General features: G+C 44.6%; 1 protein-coding gene across 1 annotated transcript in view; it reads left to right on the top strand.

Annotated features, from left to right (window-relative positions):
- Positions 1–1437: 1437 nt before the first annotated feature.
- Positions 1438–22637, top strand: part of RIN3 (Ras and Rab interactor 3) — a 112622-nt gene continuing 91422 nt past the window's right edge. The window contains exon 1 of the mRNA XM_030558887.1: positions 1438–1711. Coding sequence (XP_030414747.1) covers positions 1668–1711 — 44 coding nt within the window. The 5' untranslated portion in view covers positions 1438–1667. The remainder of the gene's footprint in view (positions 1712–22637) is intronic.

The raw sequence follows: 22637 nt of genomic DNA, 5'->3' as shown, positions 1-22637 counted from the left end.
AAGCATAAGAGAGGCTTGCCAATTACAGAACCAGTTTCTCCTCTCTTGGTTTTCACACCTCAACTGCTAGAACAGGGCCTCATCCTCCCTGATTGAACTGACCTCGTTATATCTAGCTTGCTTGCTAGCACACATATATATACCTGCCCCTGGATATTTCCATTACATGCATCTGAGGAAGTGGGTATTCACCCATGAAAGCTCATGCTCCAAAACGTCTGTTAGTCTATAAGGTGCCACAGGATTCTTTGCTGCCTTTGCTCTTCTCTGTCTCTTATGCTACTCCTCCCCTCATCTCCCTGCCCAGCATAGCTCCAATTTCAGTCTGATTACAGCTCTATTCCTATATAACAGGAATTGGGATATAACGCGGTAAAGCAGTGCTCGGGGGGGGCGGGGCTGCACATTCCGGCGGATCAAAGCAAGTTTGGTATAACGCGGTTTCACCTATAACGCAGTAAGATTTTTTTGGCTCCCGAAGACAGCGTTATCTTGGGTTAGAGGTGTATTTCCATTATACATTTTCCTCAACTGGAGTATTTGCTGACTAACAGGAATACCATCCAAATCTGAATCTCTGCATATCTGCCAGTCCCTAAGGCACACACACAGCGCTTCTATGCTCAATACATTTCCAGTGCTTCAGATACTGTAAGCAAGCACTGCTCCTGTACCTGGGTTAATAATCCACATAAGTAATTCCAGGTCAAATATCCTCTCAGAATAGAGCTTTTCTGTCGCACACAGTAGTTTTCTTAGGGTACGTCCACACTACCTGCCAGATTGGACGTGCTTCACACCGACTCTGGAACTCCGTGAAGGCGAGAGGCGGAAGCGGAGTCGGCGGAGGAGCCGCGGCCGTTGATCACGCACTGTGAGGACAGGAGGTAAGTCAATCTAAGATCCGCAACTTCAGCTACGAGAATAGTGTAGCTGAAGTCGACGTATCGATTTCACCCCCCCCCCACGCACCCCCAGTGTAGCCTAGGCCTTAGTAGCTTCACTGTAATATTAACATCTTTTCATTACTCTTTGCACTCAGCTGAACTTCTCCAGTGTCAGAGGCCTCTTTCTCTCAGGTCCTGTGTAAATATAAAGGTTTCCAGACTCCATCTGGTTCCAGTTACTCACTCAATACAAATACACCCGCTTTAGGAATTTGCAGAGGGAGACTTACTGCCCTTGCATTGCCTTATAAAATCCTTTACAAAGTGCTCTGCTGCCCCTGAGCTACCTGTAGGTCTGCAAAACTGATTTCCCCCAGGGCAGGGATGAATAGTCCTGGGCCCTCCTTTCTCAGATTCTGAGCCAAAGTTCACTACTAAAAATGGCTTTATGAAAAAACCAAACCACACACCCCCCCTTGCCCACCAAGGACTGCCTCTTCCTGAAATCCCCCGTTCGTATAAATACAGGAAGTAGAAAGAAGAGGCTAAAAGCAGTTTTTTTCTCACTTCAGTACTTCTTAGTCCACTGTCCCCCTGGTACTACTGAGGCAGACACCGATCTTAAATCACCTCCCTCACCCCGGCTTGACATGCCATCTTCCTGAGCCTAAGCCATAAGGATGCGGAGGCTTTGCCCAGGGATGGGAAAGGATCGTTGGCTTGAGGAAGGAGCTCTAGCGCCATTCTGAAACAGAAAGGCTCGCCAAGTCTGCTGGAACGATGAAAACCTCGGCAGAAGCGGAGGCAGCCTGGGCTCTCGCAGGGTAAGTCTTGAAACTTTCGCGACGGCAAGTTTCGAATCAGAACGTTGCTTCGCTCGCTGCTGTTTCTGAACAAAGGGCTCGCTGCTCCATTCAGAGGCAGTACGTGCAGTTATCAGCTGGTTCGCACGATCGCACCGCACTTCCTTTAGCTACTGGGTGCCTGTGCAAAAAAACTCGAGCACCTTATGTGAGGGGACAATGCAGGTATTTGGGGAGCGAAGAAAGAGCTTGAGCAGAGCGCGGTTGTCGCTTAAAAAGTGGGTGACAAGGGGGTTAGGTGCTTTTACAAACATGGCAAATCGTTTCCAGGAGACTTGTTTTGATTTCACCGAAATGCTGAAAGAAATGAATAAGGGCCCCATTCTGCAGCATGCCGGTCACTCGGGCTCTGCTCCACCTTTGCATTTCGGTGCACACTTAACCGTAAGCACCTGAGCAGTCCACTGCCTCCGGCATGCTTCAAGTTAGGACAGTGCTTAAGCGCTTTCCTGGGTGAGGAGCAGCCTGCTCTGCACCTGGCAGGATCAAGCCCTAAGAGGAGGCAGCGAGAGAGCAAGCTGGTCTTCGCGTTTGGAAAAAGTCCAATTTCAGGGGCTGATTGGCAGCCGCCCAAGTCTCAGCTGAATTGAAAAAGTCCACGCTGAAGGTGGGCATTCCTGTTTCCTGTGCAAAACAATCAGGGGGAAATGACCTAACTGCGGAACCCTCTGGTTACCCAAGTGGAAAAACATAACGTCCCAGGTATTGTGAGTGCCTCTTATCGGTCTGACACACTCCTTGAATGTTTCCCATTGCTAAAGGCTCCCGGATATCCTGGTGATGGGGGTGGGAGAAGAATCGGGATAGAGAGAGCCAAGGAAGGGAGACAGATACGTTTGCATTATCAAACAGGAGACCATTGTGTGCCTGGAGGAGCAAGGAAACCTCTGCAGCCAGAGGAACTGCCCCTAATGTCACCAACAGTGGATTGAGCCAAAGGGATACAAAGATGTGTGCATACGTGGAGAGGAGGTGTGGGGGAACTCTGCTCTTGAAGTATCAATGTGATTTTAAGCATTGTGGGTATATCCACGCTCCAGATACTTAAGGCTGGATTATGCAACCTTGATTCACATGGATGAACACTCCCACTTAACCTGGTAGAGTTATTCATGTAGGGAAGTGATCACTAAGTGAGCAAGGGCTCCACAGTCTGGCCCTTAGAGCTGGTTGAATGATTTTTCTGTAACCTTTGTATCTTGCCTTTGCAATATAAAATGTTTTACCCAAGTGATATGAGCAAGATTGTTTCCGTTCCAGATTGCACTTTTCACATTACTTCGGTCAACTTAATGCTAATCAGCAAGCGACCAGGTTTACACAGTAACAAGATACCAATCAAATAGACCGGTTCTTCAGAGGATCGGTGGGGACTCAAAAGCAACGTATTATGCTATTGTAAAGGAATAAATATGCACTTTGTAGATATTTCCTGCATCCATGATAATTAAGGCGCCGGCCGTTGAGAAATGAAATGAATTAGGCTCTTTATCTCTTTCTCAGCTCAGCTGAAAGGATCCACACGTTTGCATAGCAGAGAGATTTGCTTTCAGTTTAGAGGTTCGCAGGGAAATAAATATGCCATAGAACAGTGATCTGAAGCGTAATGAAGCTGCTTTCAGGGATAACGCAAAGTGTATGTGTTCCCCGATCTTGTTCAGATACTAGCATTGGTTAGATTTATTAGGAACACCTTTGATTTTACTTTATTTCCCTCTTACAGTTTCCCCTTCTTATCAATAAATCCCGACTTGCAGACAGTAACTTCCATATTAGGAAATTCCTGGTATCACTAACTCTTCAGATTTGTCACAGGATTCCTGAAGACCTGTAATGTGATATTTATAATATATAATTTGCGGCCTCTTGCCTGATACGCTACAGAGTCAAAAACTTGTGTGTGTGGTGCCCAACTGACCTTCTATTACAACCACATGGAATAGAGCATAGAAATCACAGAATGTTTATGGAAAATATTAAAAAGCTGCATTTTACATTTTTCACAAACAACTTTAAGATGATGTAAGAAAAATTTCTGGTGAAGGATAGAGAGCTGATTTTTAGAATTCTGTGCATAAAGAAATGCATGTGCAATTGACCAAACAATCTTCTGAATTCCATATACCAATGCACTACATGAGTCTGCAGGTGGCTGGCTAAATCCATAATAGGCCATTCATATGCAGAATTTCTGTTTACATTTATAGTATCTGTATGAATATGGAACACACATAGGTGCACTTGCAATTTACGAAGTATCAGTCCCTAGAAATGGCATCAGAATCAGCCATGTGTAATCTAAATCAGTAAATATAGACATTTTTCCAGATGACACCTTAGAAATGTGAGAGAGATGCTGAAGGGATTACCGCTCTAGAGAATGGATTAATAGGTCCCTAGAGAGATGTGTGGGGGAAAAGGGTAACTAGGAGCTGCGTAGCAACCAACCTAATCAAAGTCTTTAAGAAAAGGATACAGGAGGAATCAGAAAATTATACACCAGTAAGTCTGACCTAGTGTCAGGCAAGTTCCTAGGAAAATTAACAAGTGATGAGATCATAAAACATCTGGAGAAATATGAGCTGATCAAAACTAGAGAGCATGGTTTCATAAAAAGTTACATGCTTTGACTCCAACATCTGGCAAATTTCTGGAGGAGATAATGAAGAGAGCAGACAAGAGCTAAGTGAGAAACATAATGTGCAATACTTGCATACTAAATAGTCATTTAGGAAAATAGATGGATGGGGACTTGGAATGAGTTATGGAGGTTTTCACTTGTGGGTCACCAATCTGCGTCCAGTTTAGTTGTCCAGTGACTCAGTTTTCTGTGTGAAATGAATTGATGGTCTCAGCCCATTTCTTAGTGACAATTGGCCCTGGCACAAAACACACCATCACAACTGGAACTAACTTTGTACCCATGTGGCCAAGAACTGAATGATCTGGAAACTGAATTACCTTCATAGTTTCATAGGTTTTAAAGTCAGAAGGGAGCATTATGATCATCTAATCTGACTTGCTGCATAACACAGGCCAAAGAACCTCACCCAGTAATTTCTGCATCAAGGCCATAATTTCTGTTTGAGCTACAACTTTTAGAAGGATTGTCTCATCAGGTCAAATTGAGACACGTTGCAAAGGACAACTGGAAAAGCCAGCAATGGTGCTGTGTGGTTGTATAATTAGACAAAGATCTAATCTCTAGAACCATCAGTTTGGCACATCTCACCAGAACTAAAAACCAGAAGTAATATGTATTTTAAAAAACCCTCAACAGTCCTCAATTCACAAGGGTCCTGATCCAAACCTCACTGAAGTCCATGGAAAGATTCCTATTAACTCCACTGAGCTTTGGACCAGGCCCAAAGTTCCTCTTAGTAAGCTAGAACTGAAGTATCCAACTACCACATGTGATGCATCTTCTCAGAATGAGAAGGAAGGAACTGGTCAGATGGTTACTGATAAATAGCTATGGTAAAATGTTATAAGTCATGATGGAGAAAGGGTGCCTAGATTAATGTTTTCCATTCTGATTATAAATGACTTATAGCCGTGGTGGGCAACCTGCAGGGATGTGCTGGCTGCCGCTTCCCACAGCTCCCATTGTCTGGGAACAGAGAACCGTGGCCACAGGGAGCTATGGGCGGCCGTGCCTGCGGACAGTCAATGTAAACAAACTGTCTTGCGACTTACCAGCAGATTACCCTGATGGGCCACGTGTGGCTAGCATGTCCCTGCAAGTTGCCCACCACTGACTTACAGGAAAGTACCACCACTGTGACTTACATGTTTGTAGGTAAGACCAAACTTAGAAGCTTGCTATAAAGGTGGAAAGAAGAGATGACATTGAAATAAACCTGCAGTGGATGAGATAAGAGTTTGCATAGGAAATGCCTCATGAAGTTAATTTTAGATAAATACAAAGCATATCTGCACCTGTGCCACTGCGGCTTGTGATCTTATCAGCTGTCACAAGCTAAGCAGGATTGTCTCTGGTCAGTATTTGGGAGGTGATGCTGGAGGGAGTCTTGCTTCTGACTCAGTGTTGAACCTATGCCTCAGCATGTGTAGTAGGGGACACTGTGAGACTAGAAGGTCTGTCTTTGAGAAGACAAACAGAACTGAGCTCCTGATGGCCACTGCGTGGCTCCTGAGGGCCCAATATTTCTGTTCACAAAATTGGGGGACATTAACGTGGGCTGCCTGCACACATTCTAGTTCAACTAATTGCGTTCTGCTGATCGAAATTTCCACTGCGGAATTAACTAAATATAGCATTCTTCATTTCCTGGCCTAAATTGCTGGGTGCTGTTTAACAGATTTTGTGTTTCACCCAGAAGTCACGCAATGGTGGGTGAAATAAGTTGTGTGGATGTTTGTGTACATAAACTGATATTACATGTATGTGGAATCCTTAGTGGTGTAGTGCGACAAAAAGCTTTTATCAGCATGAGTTTGAGATGGTTGCATTACTCATCAGTGTGCATTACTTATCATGCCTTTGTGCATTTTGTATTGATACATGCCATGTATTTTACCGAAAATCTATTTTATATAGTTTTTACCTATTATATAAAAACTTCTTTTGTATCCTTCGACTAGTAAAGCCACGTGGCTTAGTTTCCCAGAATCCAATCAAAGTCTTTGAGGGAGCCATAAAGAGCTCTTAAAAATTACCTGAAATATATACATCAAGATGTCTCTCTTTTAAGGCCTTAATATCTGAAGACTTCCCATGGGAAAGTGGGTGATGTCCACTTTCCAATGGCACAAAATTTCTCATTTAGATTTCTAGAGAATGGTGAGTTATTGGACCTTAACCCTGAACCTGAAACGAAAACTAAATATTGTTCAACCTCAACTTTGGACTAGGGCTTTCAATTAATCGCAGTTAACTCACACAATTAGCGTAAACCAAATTAACTAGATTTTTAAAAATAGTTGCGATTAATTGCAGTGCTAAACGGGTGTTTTCATGACACTATTATAGCCAGTGTTGCAAGATATGCTAAATATTCGTATGCCCTTTCATGTTTCGTCCACCATTCCATAGGACATACTTCCATGCTGATGATGCTGATTAAAAAAAGAATGCATTAATTAAATTTGTGACTGAACTCCTTGGGGGAGAATTGTGTATCCCCTGCTCCATGGTTTTACTGCATTCTGCCATATATTTCATGTTGTGGCAGTCTCGGATGATGACTCAGCATATGTTGTTCGATTTAAGAACACATTCACTGTAGATTTGACAAAAAGCAAAGAAGGTACCAATATAAGATTTCTAAAGTAGCTACAGTACTTGACTCAAGATTTACAAATCTGAAGTGTCTTCCATAATCTGAGAGAGACAAGGTGTGGAATATGCTGTCAGAAGTATTAAAAGAGCAACACTCCAGTGCAGCAACTACAGAACCCCAAGCACCAAAAAAAGAAAATCTGCCTTCTGTTGGTGGCATCTAATTCAGATGATGAAAATGAAGGTGTGTCAGTCTGCACTGATTTGGATTGTTATCAAGTAGAACCCACCTGTTCTCACTTTCAGGTAACCTTGTAAATAATAAGCGGGGAGCATTATCTCCTGTAAATGTAAACAAACTTGTTTGTCTTAGCGATTGGCTGAACAAGAAGTAGGACTGAGTGGACTTGTAGGCTCTAAAGTTTTACATTGTTTTGTTTTTGAGTGCAGTTATCTTAAAAAAAATTATATTTTTAAATTGCACTTTCATGATAAAGAGTTTGCACTACAGTAGTTGTATGAGGTGAATTGAAAAACTTTTTTTTTGCAGTGCAAACCTTTGTAATAAAAAATAAGTGAGCACTGTACACTTTGTATTCTGTGTTGAAATTGAAATCAATATATTTGAAAATTGTAGAAAACATTCAAAATATGTATAATAAATAATACAAATAATAATTGGTATTCTGCTATTGTTTAATAGTGCAAATAAAACTGCAATTAATCGTGACTATATTTTTAATCTCACAATTAATTGTGATTTTTATTTAATCGTTTGACAGCCCTACTTTGGACTAATGTAATTTTGGAAGTGGAGAAAGGAGGAATTCTGGATGTGGGCGATGGAAGGAATTCCTTCTCTGGCAGGCTAGTTAAAAAGAAAAGATAGCTCTTTGAACCTGCTCTGGGATTTGGAATGTTAAACTAAGTCCTGGTGCAGATGGATCAGTGGGGAGAATGTAAGTGAGGTCATCAAAGGTATATGATATATGTAGTTTATCACAATTCCACAATTTATCATGTAGATATCACCTGAATTGTGTATGTCAGTTTGTGTAGCACTTGGTGAGCCTTGATGGATGACTGGTACTGTGGAAATATAAAATGTTATCATGAGATTTAGGAGAAAATATATATTTAGCAAGTACCCTCTAAGACACCTTGGACAATTAGGAGTCACTTCCATGAAATCCCTAGTGCAAGGTAGTGTTGCAGTCAAAAAAGAAATTGCCCCAAGTCAGCAGTAATGATGCTACTATTTTGAAGAGATGTTTAGATCAGAGTATGCTGTACCCAATGTGGGGCACCATAAAAAAGGACATTGAAGAAGTAGCACAGGTCCAGAGAAAGGACTGAGACTGGAATAATTAGGACACTCAGAGGTCAATCCATTGAGAAAATACAGTTATGATCCAATGTGCTTGAAGTTTTTAAGCTAAAGGAGCCAATGGAAAGACATAGATTTGCCCTTTGAATGTGCATGGACCGAAACCAAGAACACAGACAATGGAAAAAGACAATATATGCATGTAAAGGAGTGAGCTTAAGGGTTATTGGAAGCAATGAGTCCAGAGACATGTTAAAACAAATGAAACAGGTGCTACAATAGAGGTTTAAGGCAGAGGGGTATGGTCTGAGCATTGGTCTGGGAAACAGGAACTTATCAATTCTAATCCTAATGCTGACACTTACTTCCTGTTTGTTATTGGAGAAGTCATTTAAGCCAACATTTTCAGACTTGAGTAACTAAAGTTAGGTACCCACCGTTAATTCCGTGGTTAGGGCCAGATTCTCTCCTGGACCAAAATCTTGGTGCAAGAAGGAGCAGGAACTAGAGCGAGTCAGTTTCTCCTCCCTGATTGTGAAACCACAGCACCTCTGGTCTCTGTCCCTAGGCACTAATTTAACTTACCATAGCTGACAAAAGGCCCTACAGGACCACATTCCAGATGAGAATTTGCAACATGCCATCCACCTCCTCCTTCTCCCACCCTCCCCTGCAAGCTCGCCTAGACTGATTATGCATTGGATACTTCAGATGGAATCCGCAAAGGGACTTAGGCATTGCAATGCTGAGCAATTGTGAGGGGTGTTTTGGACAGCAAGCAGTTTTTTTCCTTCCTGGGTAGTTTTTGGCCAATATGTTTGGTTTGGAAGAGATTTGAGCCTCCTTTATCATGTATTTTAACATGTAAAAGATGCTGATATCCAGATTGCCTTTTAACACAGCTGGACATATGAGAACATGTCTCTATTCAAATTTGAGGCACAGCTGGTAATTGGGGGACTTAATATGTTAGATTTGCCAAACCAAAGGGTACTAACCCCCTTAGAATGTTGATGAGAAAGAACTAGACTAGCAGCTGTGCTAGTGGAACCTATAGGGCGTGGCAGAAAGCCCATAAAAGTTAGTGGAATGACTCCCATTGACTTCAGTGCACTTTGCCAGAAGCTAGGACTAGAATCACAGAATACCAGGGTTGGAAGGGACCTCAGGAGGTCATCTAGTCCAACCCCTTGCTCAAAGCAGGACCAATCCCCAGACAGGTTTTTGCCCCAGATCCCACGGGATGGATCACTCAATAATTGCCCTGTTCAGTTCATTCCCTCTGAAGAATCTGGCACCGGCCATTATCGGACGACAGGATATTGGGCTAGATGGACCATGGGTCAGACCCAGTATGGACATTCTTCTGTCCTTGTGAATTCTGCAGGCCTAGTTCAGGAGTCTAGCTCCAGAGCAAGGAGGATTAAAGTGTCTTCAGTCTCCCAGATCTTTGAGCACCTGTATGAATGATGAAGGGATGGAGAGAGAGTGAGGGGATGTGCAGTAGTAGGGTAAAGTACAGATGTAGCTCCTCTCAGATCTGAAATTTCAGCAAAAGCAGTAATACACTGTGCCTCTGAACAGGAAGCTGCTTTTACTACCTAACTTTTCATGAAGTGTTAGGAAACTGTGGTTTTTATAAGCTAGTGAAGTAATTTTATAGACTCTGAAATAAAGACAAAAGAAGTAAGAGGTCTTTGAGTTAATAGCCTTTTAAAACAGAGGTGACTGTAGACAAAATTAGATTAAGGGCCTAAATCTGTAAGAATAATGATGTGCATTTATAGAGCACTTTCCATCCTGCAGGATCCCAAAGCACTCCATGAACATAGAACACAGCACTGTTTACATGCAGCCACCTCTGGAGTGGAGAGCAACAACCAAGTGTTACATAGCATGCTGTGCAAGTCTGAAGAGAAGAAAGTTTGATTAAAGACATAGGGGCAAAACCATGTGGCATTTATTTTTTAGACAGGGGAATCAAGACTTTGTCCATCAAACTCTATCCAGCCCCTACATGCATACGCTGTCAATTGCATCTTCCTACGACAGCTATGCCAAGTTGCAACTTTCAGGGTTGAAACCTCAGGAGGGAGGGTAGGTAGTTTAAGTTCAACTTTTGCACTGTTAAACCACCCCGTAGTACTTGGCGACACATAGACCATGCAAAGATGGTTGGGAAATGTACTGGCCAGTGAGAGAGTCAGCTAATAATGCTGTAGCACATGCTGAGTGTGCTAGAACACCTGTGGCTGGCCCATATCAGCTGTCTGGCTCATAGGGCTCGGGCTGAGGGGCTATAAAATTGCAGTGTAGACATTCAGGCTCAGGCTGGAGCCCCAGGGGCAGCAGGGTCCCAGACCCCAGGCTCCAGCCTGAGTTCAGATGTCTACACTGCAATTTTATAGCCTCAAAGCCAGAGCCCCATGGGCCTGAGTCAGCTGACATGGGCCACCCCAAGGTGTGTTAGTGCAGTGTTGCCATACCTGAGTTGCTAAGGAAGGCACTTACTGCTACCCTCTAATTTCTGCATAGCGCCTACTTTCCCTCCTGAGAACTGAGAACACTTGAAACCAATGGGCCGGATCCTTCCCTCACTTAGACCCTGATTCAGCAGAAGTTATGCACCTGCCCATTTATAACTGTGTCACTGAATTGGAGCCTTACACTGGTTCCAATCCAGAGTAACTCTGCTGAAGTCAGGGGAGTTACATGGGTAGAGGTGAGGTTAGAATCAGGCCCAGTATGTGCTGTGCTCACTTTACAAAGAGAACGCCCTTTAATCTGGTATTTTCCACTGTGAAGTAAAAATGTGGGTTCTATTTTTTTTTTGTCACAAAACAGCAATGCAAGCAGCTGTGGTCAAGCAAACTGCACGGTCTAAGCTCTGAAAATATAGCAAAGCTTCAAGCTTCACCAGATGTGGTTACTGCTGTAGCCACTAGCACATTTTTTCTGTCCATCTGCTACCTTTCTGAGTTACCTAAAGAATTCCAGCTCACTCCAGACGCTCGGTCTTTAAATCAATATGAACTCTGAGTTGGGGATGGAGGGAGTTGGCATTTCCTGAAAGATTCCACATGGTGAAGGTTAACACTTAAAGTGATTTGCTCTGCTTTGGTCAGTACCAAAAATAGTATAAGTCAGATCTTTCTGTGAATGAAAATGATCACTTGAGCGGGAAGAGAACAGCAGATGTGAGCGCTGCATAGCTGATTGTGCTAGTCACATTTTCCTAAATGGGCTTTCTATTAAAGACTCTCATGCAAGCCAGGCAGTACTAGGGCATGTAGCTTGTTTAGAGGTACATCAATGTGTCTTTCCCGGTCTTTTGGCATCTTTGCTAAACACAGAATGTATTTGTGTCAGGGCAAAACACAGCAGGAAGCGGAAAACCTGGAGTTAAGACGCTGACCTGGCCTGATGTGAAATCCAGTCAGGGCAGAACACTCTCTGCTGGTCAGGGACTAGCACCCTCCTCTTCAGCCTTCTGGCAATTAGGATAACCACCCCAGCTCTGGGCAAATCACAGCAACAAGCTAGGAAGGTCCCAGATGAAACCTAACCAGAGCGGTTGGCCCCCAGCCCTGCTACCAAGTGGGGATGATATGGATTTAGATGCCAGACTCATCCAACAGGCAATCTCATCCTCAGATGAGAGAATGGGCCCAGACCATAACATGGTGACCTGTTTCTCGTGTGGGCAACCAGGACACATCTGAAGAGAATACTCCCTTATGAACTGCAAATACACCAAAGTGTGGAGAAGAGAGAGCAACGCATGGAAGAAAAGACTTAAAATAACAGTCCCCATGTGGACCAATGGGGTGAAAGCTCTAGGTCTGTTGGATGTAGTCAGACCTTGGTGCAGACTTGCTTGGTCAGGCAGAAGGAACTCTAGGTGAGACAATTTTCCTCCCGTGCACTCATGGGGATGTGAAGACCCATCATAGGAGATGAATACATTCAACTGCTGCTCTGTCCTCCATATTGGCTATCTTGTTATTATCGGTCAGAAGGGGCGTTACTTTTGGAAGATTATCTGTGAGTAGGAAAACTGGAGACTGGGGCTGCTGACCCAGTCCCAGCACCTGGGGCAGGTCTGAGACTGGAGGGACAAACCAGGTTAAGAGAATTAGGGAACCCCTTTGAGGTGAGTTTGAGGTCCCCAGGATGACCATCCAGGTCACAGATGGGATTGGTCACTTGGGAATTGCCATTGCCAGGTTTAGAAGCTCTGATTCATGACAGATTTTGTCCACAAACAAAAGGAGAGCTGGGCCTACGATTAAATTGCTGCTGGGAATGATGAAGTGATACAACCCCAGCACATGAGACAGCGCCCCACCTTATACTCCTGGGAGACTGCCTATACTGCATCAATTACTGGTACCCTGGATATACCAGCTAACACATGACATCCCTCGTGCTGGGTAGCTCGACTGGGAGAATAGCTTGTCCCAAGCGTTGGCTCATTCTGACTGGCTGGGCTTTCGCTTCGAGGTCAGGAGAATAATTTGCCTCTTGTCCTGAGTGCCAACTAACCACCCCAAGGCTCCCACAATGCCACTTCCCCAAATCGAAACTCCCTTAGAATCAATTGGGATGGATATGGTGGATCCCCTGGAGAAAAGTGCAGTGGGATACCAATACAGTCTTGTGATTATAGGCTATGCCACATGGTACCCAGAGGCCATCCCACTGCACTCTGTAAAATGAAGCAGTCACCTCAGAACTTGTGGCACTCTTATCTCCAGTAGGGCTCCCCTGAGAAATACTGGTGGAGCAGAGAACCAACTTTACATCCCAGGTGCTGCAGGGGCTATGCTCCCTACTGAAAATCAAGTCACTAAAAACCTCCATCTGTCATCTACAGTTGGACGGTTAGTTGAGAGGTTCTACAAAACCATGAAGGAGATGTTAAAAAAACAATTTGGGGCTTCTTGTCCCAAGCATTGGGACCAGTTACTTCCTCCTCTTTTGTTTACTATAAAGGAGACAGCACAAGCTTTCATCGGTTTATCCCCCTTTGAACTATTATTTGGGAAACAGCCTCAAGGAATATTAGCCCCACTATGGGAGGGCTGCGAGAGCAGGATCCAAGGTATCCAACATGGCCCAGGATATTATCTAACTCAAAGAGCGCTGCAAGAAGCCAGGAGTTTTTGCTCTTGAAAATCTGTTGAGAGCCCAGCAGGCACAAGAACAAACATACAGCCAGGTGAATGTCTACAGCCCTTCCAACCCAGGGACACTATGATTGCTTCCCAGCACAGATCCTGAGTTGCTAACCAGATGGCAAGGATCTTTTGAAGGGGTTTGTCAGATGGCCTCATGGACAACAAGATTCACCTACCTGGGAGGCAGAAAGAACCTAGGCTCTAACATGGGAACCTGCTTAAGCATTGGAAAATCAGAGTGGAGGTGTTAATAGCTCTTTACCTGCCAGAGCCAGGGCTCCAAGTACCCATTTCCCCAAGGCTAGCACAGGTGCAGATGGGTGCCAAACTCATGGCTGAGCAAAGAGCTCAGGTTTTACCCCTTGTTGAGGCCTTCTCCAATGTAGTTTCCTCTGTACCAGGCCCGGCCCAGCTGATACACTGCCACAGCAAGACAGTCCTGGGTTAGTGCTATAGAGAGACCCTCCCAGCCCTTATCACAGAAGATGTGGGAAACTGTTTGGGAGCAGATGCAGGCTACACTGAATCAGGGGTAATCGAGGAGTTCCAAAGTGACTGGCCAAGTCCCATCATGCTTGTCCCAAAATCCGATGCATAGACTTCTGAAAAGTTAATGGGATTTTGACTTTTGATGGATACCCGATGCCACAAGTAGACAAGCTTTTGGAACAGGAAGGGCCTGCCGGGGTATTGGCACATTCCCCTGTAAACCACATTGCAAGAAAAAACAACCTTCTCAACATGCATCCGGCTCCCCCACTTCCAGACAATGCCCTCCGGCTTACACAGAGAACCTGGAATATTTCAACCTTTAGTGGACAAAATACTCAGGCCTCATCAACAATATGGTGCTACATATTTGGATGATATCGTTATATACAGTGACCGCCTGGAGTCTTTTTCCAGTCCTCAGCTGAAGCGGGTTTCACAGCCAATCTGGGCAAATGTAAACAAGCAAATAAAGAAGTTTCTTATCTGGGTTATAATGCAGGAAGAGGTCTATGTATGCTGCTAGATAGTAAAGTGCTGGCATTGGCAGTATGTCCCATTGCTCAAACAAAGAAACAGGTAAGACACTTCCTTGGGCTAGCTGGCTATTACAGGCAATTTCTCTCTGGTTTCACTAGTACTGCGGCCCCTTCAACAGACCTAATAAAAGGTGGGAGTCCAAAGAAGGTCCACTGGAACAACAACTGTGAAAAGGCCTTCAACACTGTGAAAAACTGATTGTGCCAGGAGCCAGTCCTGTTCAATCTGGACGTGCATCTGACGAAGTGGGTATTCACCCACGAAAGCTCATGCTCCAAAACGTCTGTTAGTCTACAAGGTGCCACAGGACTCTTTGCTGCTTTCTCAAAAGAAGTCATTTTACCTCAGATGTAGTCCTCAGGTGTAGGCCTTGGTGCTGTACTGTCACAGGAGGTGAATAGTGAGGAGCATCCAGTTTTGAACCTGAGTAGGAAGCTGTTCCCCAGGGAGAAGGTCCACTCTGTGATTGAAAAAGAGGCGCTAGCCATCAAATGGGCCATGAGGCTCTTAGACATTATTTGCCTCATTCAGGGCCACATCTCCCTCTAGCAGCTCAAAGAAAGAAAGAGACAAATACCCATGCTATGCAGTGGTACTTAGCTCTCCAATCCTATAATGTTAGGATAGAACATCATGCTGGAGCAAAACACAGCAATGTGGACTTCTTTTCATGGGAAGTGGGGGAATCCACTCTCTGCACCTTAAGGTCTTTAAACCATGATTTGAGGACTTCAGTAGCTCAGACATAGGTTAGGGGTTTGATACAGGAGTGGGTGTGTGAGATTCTGTGGTTTGCGTTGTGCAGGAGTTCAGACTAGACAATCATAATGATCCCTTCGGACCTTAAAGTCTATGACTCTAGCTAGGGGGGAGCCCAAGTTCCATCTTAGATAGTGGGGTAAGTGGTATGGCAGGAGCCCACACTGGTCAGGGAGGAGTGAAAAAGCTCCTCTGCACACAATCAGCCCCAACCCAGCACACCTGTGAGGTCTGTGGCACATAGAGAGAGATGCCTCCTTAAAAGGGAGGATCCAAGCCCATGGGGGTGGGAGGGTAGCACTTAGATAGCAGCAGAGCTAGAACCCAGAGGACTGTGCCCTATAGAGATGGGGCTGCTTGCATAGAAAGCAGGTAGTGAGCCTCTGCCAGCTGGACTCTCCGGAGAGGTAGAGGGACCATCTTCGCTTTACATAACTTTGCTTTTTGCTAGTGCCCAGAGCACTGAGCCTGGAGCCCCCTTTAGAGACTATTTACCTTTGGTATGGCACAGCCCAGGCCACTTGTGGACTGCAGGATTAATTGGTTTGCCTTTTCCTTTCTTTTGGACTGTGATCATGTCCAGTGGGGGGGATACCTCCCTCAGACTTGGAGCTGGGAGTCTGCTCTCCAAATCAGTGCAACAGCAACACCTGCAGCCAAAGATGCACTGTGCCCTGGGGTACACCTGCTCTGAAGAACAAAGTGATGGCTCTTCAAAGACTGCACATATGTGGTTTTTTGTTTTATTTTTTTAAATACAGTAAACTATATTTCATAAAGCATGAGGCAGTTGCTGCAATGCAGCTATCTGAGAATTAGGTTATCTGTGAATCAGGTTAAGCAAAGAGTTCCTTGGGGAAACTTAACCAAGCAAGAGCAAACACTAAAAGGCCAGCAGCCTCCCAGCTTTGCTGGCTACCTGCAATATTTTTTTGCAAATCTCTATTAGTCTCCTATGTAGACAGCATCCCTAGTGACATAGGCACATTTGGCTAAGTTGCAGCCTGTGAGCTGGCTCAGCATTTCAGTCTAGCTGCCAAAAATGTGTGGGGTTTTTTTGTTGTTTTTTTTTTTGGTTTTTTTAAGTCATCTCCAAGGAATCTGTCACTCAAGATGCTCAAGAAAAAAACAGAAACCACTCAACATGCTGAGCTCCTCATGCTTACTCAGCTCTGAAATAGCTTAGATTTGGGCCACTTTTCTTCTTGTCCAGAAATTACATGTATTCTTAGGGGGGCTGCAATTTGAACTGCACTGGGTCTGGCAGTAAGCTTCAGTTTGCTCCTAATCATTAACTCGTGGGATGCATTATGTAGTTTGTGAGGATAAAAAAACCTAGATCGAGGGACATGGACTTCTCTTCCTCATATTTGATGAAGGCATAGTGAAGGGATCCTCAGTGGGGTTCTGATCTCTCTTAGGCTAGTTGCTTTGCTAATTGCCTCATGCTCTAGCCATGTGTTCAGAAGCATATTTATTATGTGTTTAATTAACTGCTGATCATTTTTCATGTGAAACCACCAGTGTCACTAACATTTACTTTTGTGCAGCTCTTTGTAATGCTAAGGTAACTTTTTGTAGCGTACTTTGAAAATGAAGAAGGGCTGGATAGGTGCAGAATATTTTTCTTATAATTGGGAACCGTTGCAAAAAATGTGGTGAGTTACTAAAGATTCTTCAAATCAACCTTGTTTCAGTGATGTCCCTCAGTGATTGATAACACTGGTCTGGCAAAAAACCCTCCAGAGTTACATGTTCCTAAGATGTGACATGTATGCGTCAGTCTGCCATGTACAAGGGTCCTGGCTGTAAATAAACTATGGTTCAGCAATGCATGGATATAACTGTGTGACATCCCCTTGCTCTACCAGTGGTAGAGGTGTTAAACTCTTGGACTTTAAGCAGCCACAGGTGATTTCCTGCTTGCATACAACTCCATCTGGCTCTTACAGTACATATGGCCAAATTTTATTCTCTGTTACAACAGCATCAGTACAGAGCATCTCCACTGAAATCAACTAAGGGCTTGTCTGCAAAGGCAGTTATACCAGGGTAAGGTACAGTATGAATTTACAACGCAATTGTTACACTAGAATAAGAGGACCCACACAGGGAATTACACTGGTATAACGATTGTGCTGTAAATTTACACCCTATTTTTATGGGTATAAGTGGCTGGGGTAGGTGTTTTTGGTTTAACTTATGTTTTGGAAAGGGTTTAAGCTAAACTGAAAAACACTCTTAAACTGGGATAAGGATGTGCACACAGGCAGGTATATGGGTACAACTGTGTTGGTTTAACTATACCGGTATAATTATACTGATATAACTATTAAAGCCCTAAATTACTCTGGATTTAAGTCAACATATCTAAGTAGAATCAGGCCCTCGGTCCTTAAAATGTGGAATGTATTTTAAGCTTCACTGGAATGAAGTCATGTAAACTCTGTAGAAGAGTCACTGGACTGGAATTGCTATATTGTGAGCTGTACATAACTATTCTTACTCGTTTGAGAGCAAATGTAGGGCCCAGTTCGCAGGGCCGGCTCTAGCCATTTCGCCGCCCCAAGCACAGCGGCACACTGCAGGGGGCGCTTTGCCGCTCACCGGTCCCGTGGCTCTGGTGGACCTCCCACAGACATGCCTGCGGAAGCTCCACCGGAGCAGCCTGCCGCCCTCCCGGCAACCGGCAGAGCGCCCCCTCGGCGTGCCGCCCCAAGCACGCGCTTGGCGCGCTGGGGCCTGGAGCCTGCCCTGCCAGTTGGCCACTCCTCGGTTAAGCAGTACTTCTCTCTGAGTAGTCTCTCACTTCAGGGAAACTACTCAGCAGGAGTAAGGATAGCAGAATGGCTCTTTATCAGCTGGAAACTGAGTGCCTGATTCTGTTACATTAACGTCCTATTTCAACTCTGGCAGGGTAAAGGGGCTTTAACTGTTTGTAAGCGTAACACTTATGCCTACTTGAAGACGCCTTTACACTGTCAAGAGTGGTGTAAAGGGACCTAAATGTAACTGAGGCCTTGTCTACACTGGTGGCAGCATGTAGGGTATGCATACCTACATGCCACAGTGACAATCAGGCTGCGTCCATGCTGCAGTGAATGGCTACATGTGGTGGTGAAAGCCTCAGGCACTAGGGAGGCAGCTGGAAAAGGCTCTGGCAGCTCCCTACTGCCAGAGCCTTTCCCCACTCCCTGAACGTTTCTCTGGGGTGGAGAGAGGCTCCAGCAGGAGGGAGACAGTGGGACACTACATTGCTAAAAATAGTACTGCTTGGGCATAGAGAGGACATACCCACCGGGTTCAGGTGTGTCTTTATTCTCCTAAGTAGTGCCACACCCTCTATGCTGCTATTTATTCCCGGGCTAAGGGTAGCGCATGGTGTATGTACTCTACTACAAGTTTCCAGAGGCATAGCCTTAGGATCAGGCCCTGACGATGGTTCTTTTCCCATCAGATCAAGGGAACCAAAAAGCAAATCTTCCTGAAATGAGGGCTCCACAGGTCTGTTTGCAGGGTAATTCTATTGCCAATTGTTTATGAACAAGGCACACAAGGATACAGTCTTTTTGTACCATAGCAACCAGAAAAAAAAAGTGTAGGAAGGAAATTCTTAAGTAGTTACCTGGTTTTTTTTAAGAAGTGGGAACTAAAGCAGGTTTTCTGAACTTCCTCGTGCCATGAAGCAGCACATTAGGACATATTTGGAAAGCCACCAGCAGGGCAAAGGATAGACAAGTTTACTTTGTTGTTTTCAAAGCAGGTCAAGCAGTTTTAGGTTAAGACCACTCCAGCTGTGACTGAATGGCCAGTGGTATTGACAGATTTCTACTCAATCCCCAGTCAATTGGGCCAGAACTATTAAGTGGGCTACATACATAATTGATAGGGACACCCTTTGGTTAAAAAAGCATGCAATTTCTTTTGCTGACGGTGGTTAATAATACTTTATATTATGAAAATGGAAAACTTTTTTTAAAATCTCATTTTACTTCTCATTAGTTGTGCTTTGTGTTTATATTTTGCCTTTGGGCACTATGTACAAGGAATTTGATTTAATGTTAGGTGAGCAATCTTAACTATAGCATTTCCTGTTGTTGTTTTTTCTGCTGAGTCCTTCACTCTGCAACCTTTATGTTCTTCTAATCATGTACGTATATTGTCGTGAAGAGGCTGAAAAAAATGTAGAGGACAGAGTGCTGACTGGTCAGTTTGGATTTAATGCCTCCAGACCAGGAGTGGGCAAACTACGGCCTGGGGCTGTATCTGGCCATCCAGATGTTTTAATCTGGCCCTCGAGCTCCTGCCAGGGAGCAGGTTCCGGGGCTTGCCCCACTTCAACCAGGGAGTGGGGTCAGGGGCTTGCCTTGCTCTGCATGGCTCCCGAAAGCAGCAGCATGTCCCCGTTCTGGCTCCTATATATAGGAGCAGCAAAGGGGCTCCACACACTGCAACCACCCCAAGTGCCGCCCCCACAGATCCCATTGGCTAGGAACCACAGCCAATGGGAGTCACTGGGGCAGCACGTACGGACAGGGCAGTGTGCAAAGCTGCCTGGCTGCGCCTCTGCATAGGAGCTGGAGAGGGGACATGTTGCTGCTTCTGGGGGCTGCTTGAGGTAAGCACCCCCCCAGAGCCTGCACCTCTGACCCTCTCCCGTGCCCTAACACCCTACCCCAACCCTGAATCCCTCAGTCCCAGCCCCGAGCACCCTCCTGCACCCCCAGCCCCTCATCCTCAGCCCTACCCCAGAGCCCCCAACACCAACTTAGAGCCCCCTCCCACACCCTGAACTCCTTATTTCTGGCTGCACCCCAGAACCCTCACCCCCAGCCATAGCCCTTATCCCAACCCCCGATTTTGTACATTCATGGCCCACCCCTGCTCCATGGCAATAACTATACTGAGATGTTTGTACTCTGCACAAGATCATCTGTGAACAGATTCATAGATTGCTAAGCCAAAAGGGGACCATTGCGATCATGGAGTTTGATACCTTGTATTATACAGGCCATGGGATTTCCCATAATTAATTCCTATTTGAACTGGCCCGTATCTTTGATTTTTTTCTTAAATCTTGTTTTAAAATATCTCCAGGGAATCCAGCATGACAATTGTCCCTATGGTTAGTTACCCTCACTGTTCTACTTGTCTAGTTTCATTTTGCAGCCAGTGGATCTTATACCTTTGTCTGCTAGACTGAAAAGTTCTCTGTTATCAAATTTGTGTTCCCCGTGTAGGTATTTATAGACCTGTGGAGAGATTCAAGGGGTGCAGACCAGTCTAGGGCTGTTAATCATATAAGAGCAGTCATGCCTCACTCCAAACCCTGGATCCATTAGCCCCAAACTTAGGGAAAGTTCGGATCTAGATCTAAACTTTGCAATTTGCCCTTATTTTTATAATAGGCTGAACCACAGATCCAAATACCCTCAACCTTTTGAGGAAGTTTGGCTGCAGATCTACACTTTGCAGTATGGGCCTGAGATGCAGTGTACTCCCCACATTGATCCTCAGAAAGCTGAATTATGCCAGATGGGCCCAATCCAAGGGAGAGATTTAGCCTAGGAGGACGCCACTAATTGGAAGCAAATTCATGTGTGAGGGAACAGGCGGGGCTTACATAAAGCCAAGGCTGGCTGCAGCATGGAGAGTGGCAGTCATCCCCCCCTTCCCCCCCCCCCCGAGGGAAGGAGAGCTAGCAATCCTGAGACCTAGTAGGCTAGGACAGATGGGTTTGACTAAAATGAATGGATTGAAGCAAGGTAGGAAGTAGTCCAGGGGTGACAGCAGTAAAATCAGGGAAGCTGCAGCCCTTGACTGCTTGGTAAAAACCCTGGGCTGGAACTCAGAGCAGTGGGTGGGTCTGGGTTCCCTTACCAACCACTGCAGAGAGGTAGTGCATGGGCAGTGAACTAGAAGACTGCCTGAGTCACTGCAGAAGTGACAGGGTTAGGGCAGTGGGTGTGAGGAGTGCTGGATGCCGCTTGAGCAGAAAGACTTTGGAGGACATTACCCTGCCCCCTTCCCCCCCGAATGTGACTCTCAATGTGACCTGGTTGGAGGGAAAAGTTGCAAAGTGGCTGTGCTGCAACTGTGTGAACAGGAGGTGAGCTGTGGATGGTGGAAGAGAAGAAAGGGGGTGCTGAACTGGGCAGAGCCAATCCCCAGAATTGCCTAAAGTGGTTGCTTGCCCTAGTGTGAGTAGTGAGCCCTGTGACAGGGCCCATCTAATGTAACCCTAGACTGTCACCTCTTCTGCTGTAGTTTACCACAATCCTGATTAATCATTATTTTGAGGTCTAGGATTGGAATTTATGATTAAAGCTAGGAGAAATGTTTTGGCCAAAAAAATGCAGTTTTGGTGACACCAAAACATTTCTTGCAATTGAGCTGATTTTGCTGAATTTTTCATTTTAAAATCCCCCTAAAAACTATGAGACAACCAAAACATTTTGTTTTGACATTTTCTAAACTAAATGTTTCAATTTTTCATTCAAAACTACTATTCATTTTGAAATTTCCTCCAATTTTATGAAAACTGAATAAGAAACACTTCATTTTGACCTGAATGAAAAGTTTCATTTGACTCACATCACTTTTACTTTTAAATTTGTCAAACAAGTTTTTTAAAAATATTTTTTTGGGGTCAGAATTGTTTTTACTTTTCAGAATTGTCAGTGAAACAAACAACTGATTTTATTTTATTTTTTTGTTTATTTGCACAACTCCACTTACTATCATTCATGTGACATGAAGTTAGCTATAAAGAAACATATGGTGCTGTTGTTAGCTTCTATGATGGTCAAGGTGAAGGTCTGGACTCAAATTTGTTTTAACGTAGTTGGCTGTGAGATATGCCACAAATGTATATGTTCTCCTCTGCCAGCCTTTGCATGGGTTACAGATAAAGCATCCTCCTCCTGTCATCCCCACTCAGCCCCTTGCTTACAACTGGACGCTCTCTCTGGGTTTGTAATTACCATCATTCTCCATCTAATTCCAACAGTGCTGTAACATCAGCTCCATAAGGTCTTAGCTTTCTCCCTGTATTGGATCTGAAACTCCTTGAAGATAATATTACAGCATTTGACGATCTCACCCAGACTTGTGTGCTTCTGCCGCAAGCTGGCTTGTCCTCATTTGCAGTCTCTTGGTATTTGATGCTTTTGGTACAGAGGTTAATCTGTTCTCATCCTTACAAGTGATGTTTGACAGCTGTTGCCTCTGTCTTTCTCAGTAGCATGCTAGCTGACTGATGCCTGCTCTTGCACCAATTCTAAATCTGTCTGAGCATCATTTTTCTCTAGACAAGGAAAGCATAGCAAAACTCTTGTTTCTCTCTCTCTC

Source organism: Gopherus evgoodei, chromosome 4, assembly GCF_007399415.2.
Source record: "Gopherus evgoodei ecotype Sinaloan lineage chromosome 4, rGopEvg1_v1.p, whole genome shotgun sequence".
Classification (NCBI taxonomy): Eukaryota; Metazoa; Chordata; order Testudines; family Testudinidae; genus Gopherus; species Gopherus evgoodei.
This window is presented reverse-complemented; position numbering and strand designations above follow the sequence as displayed.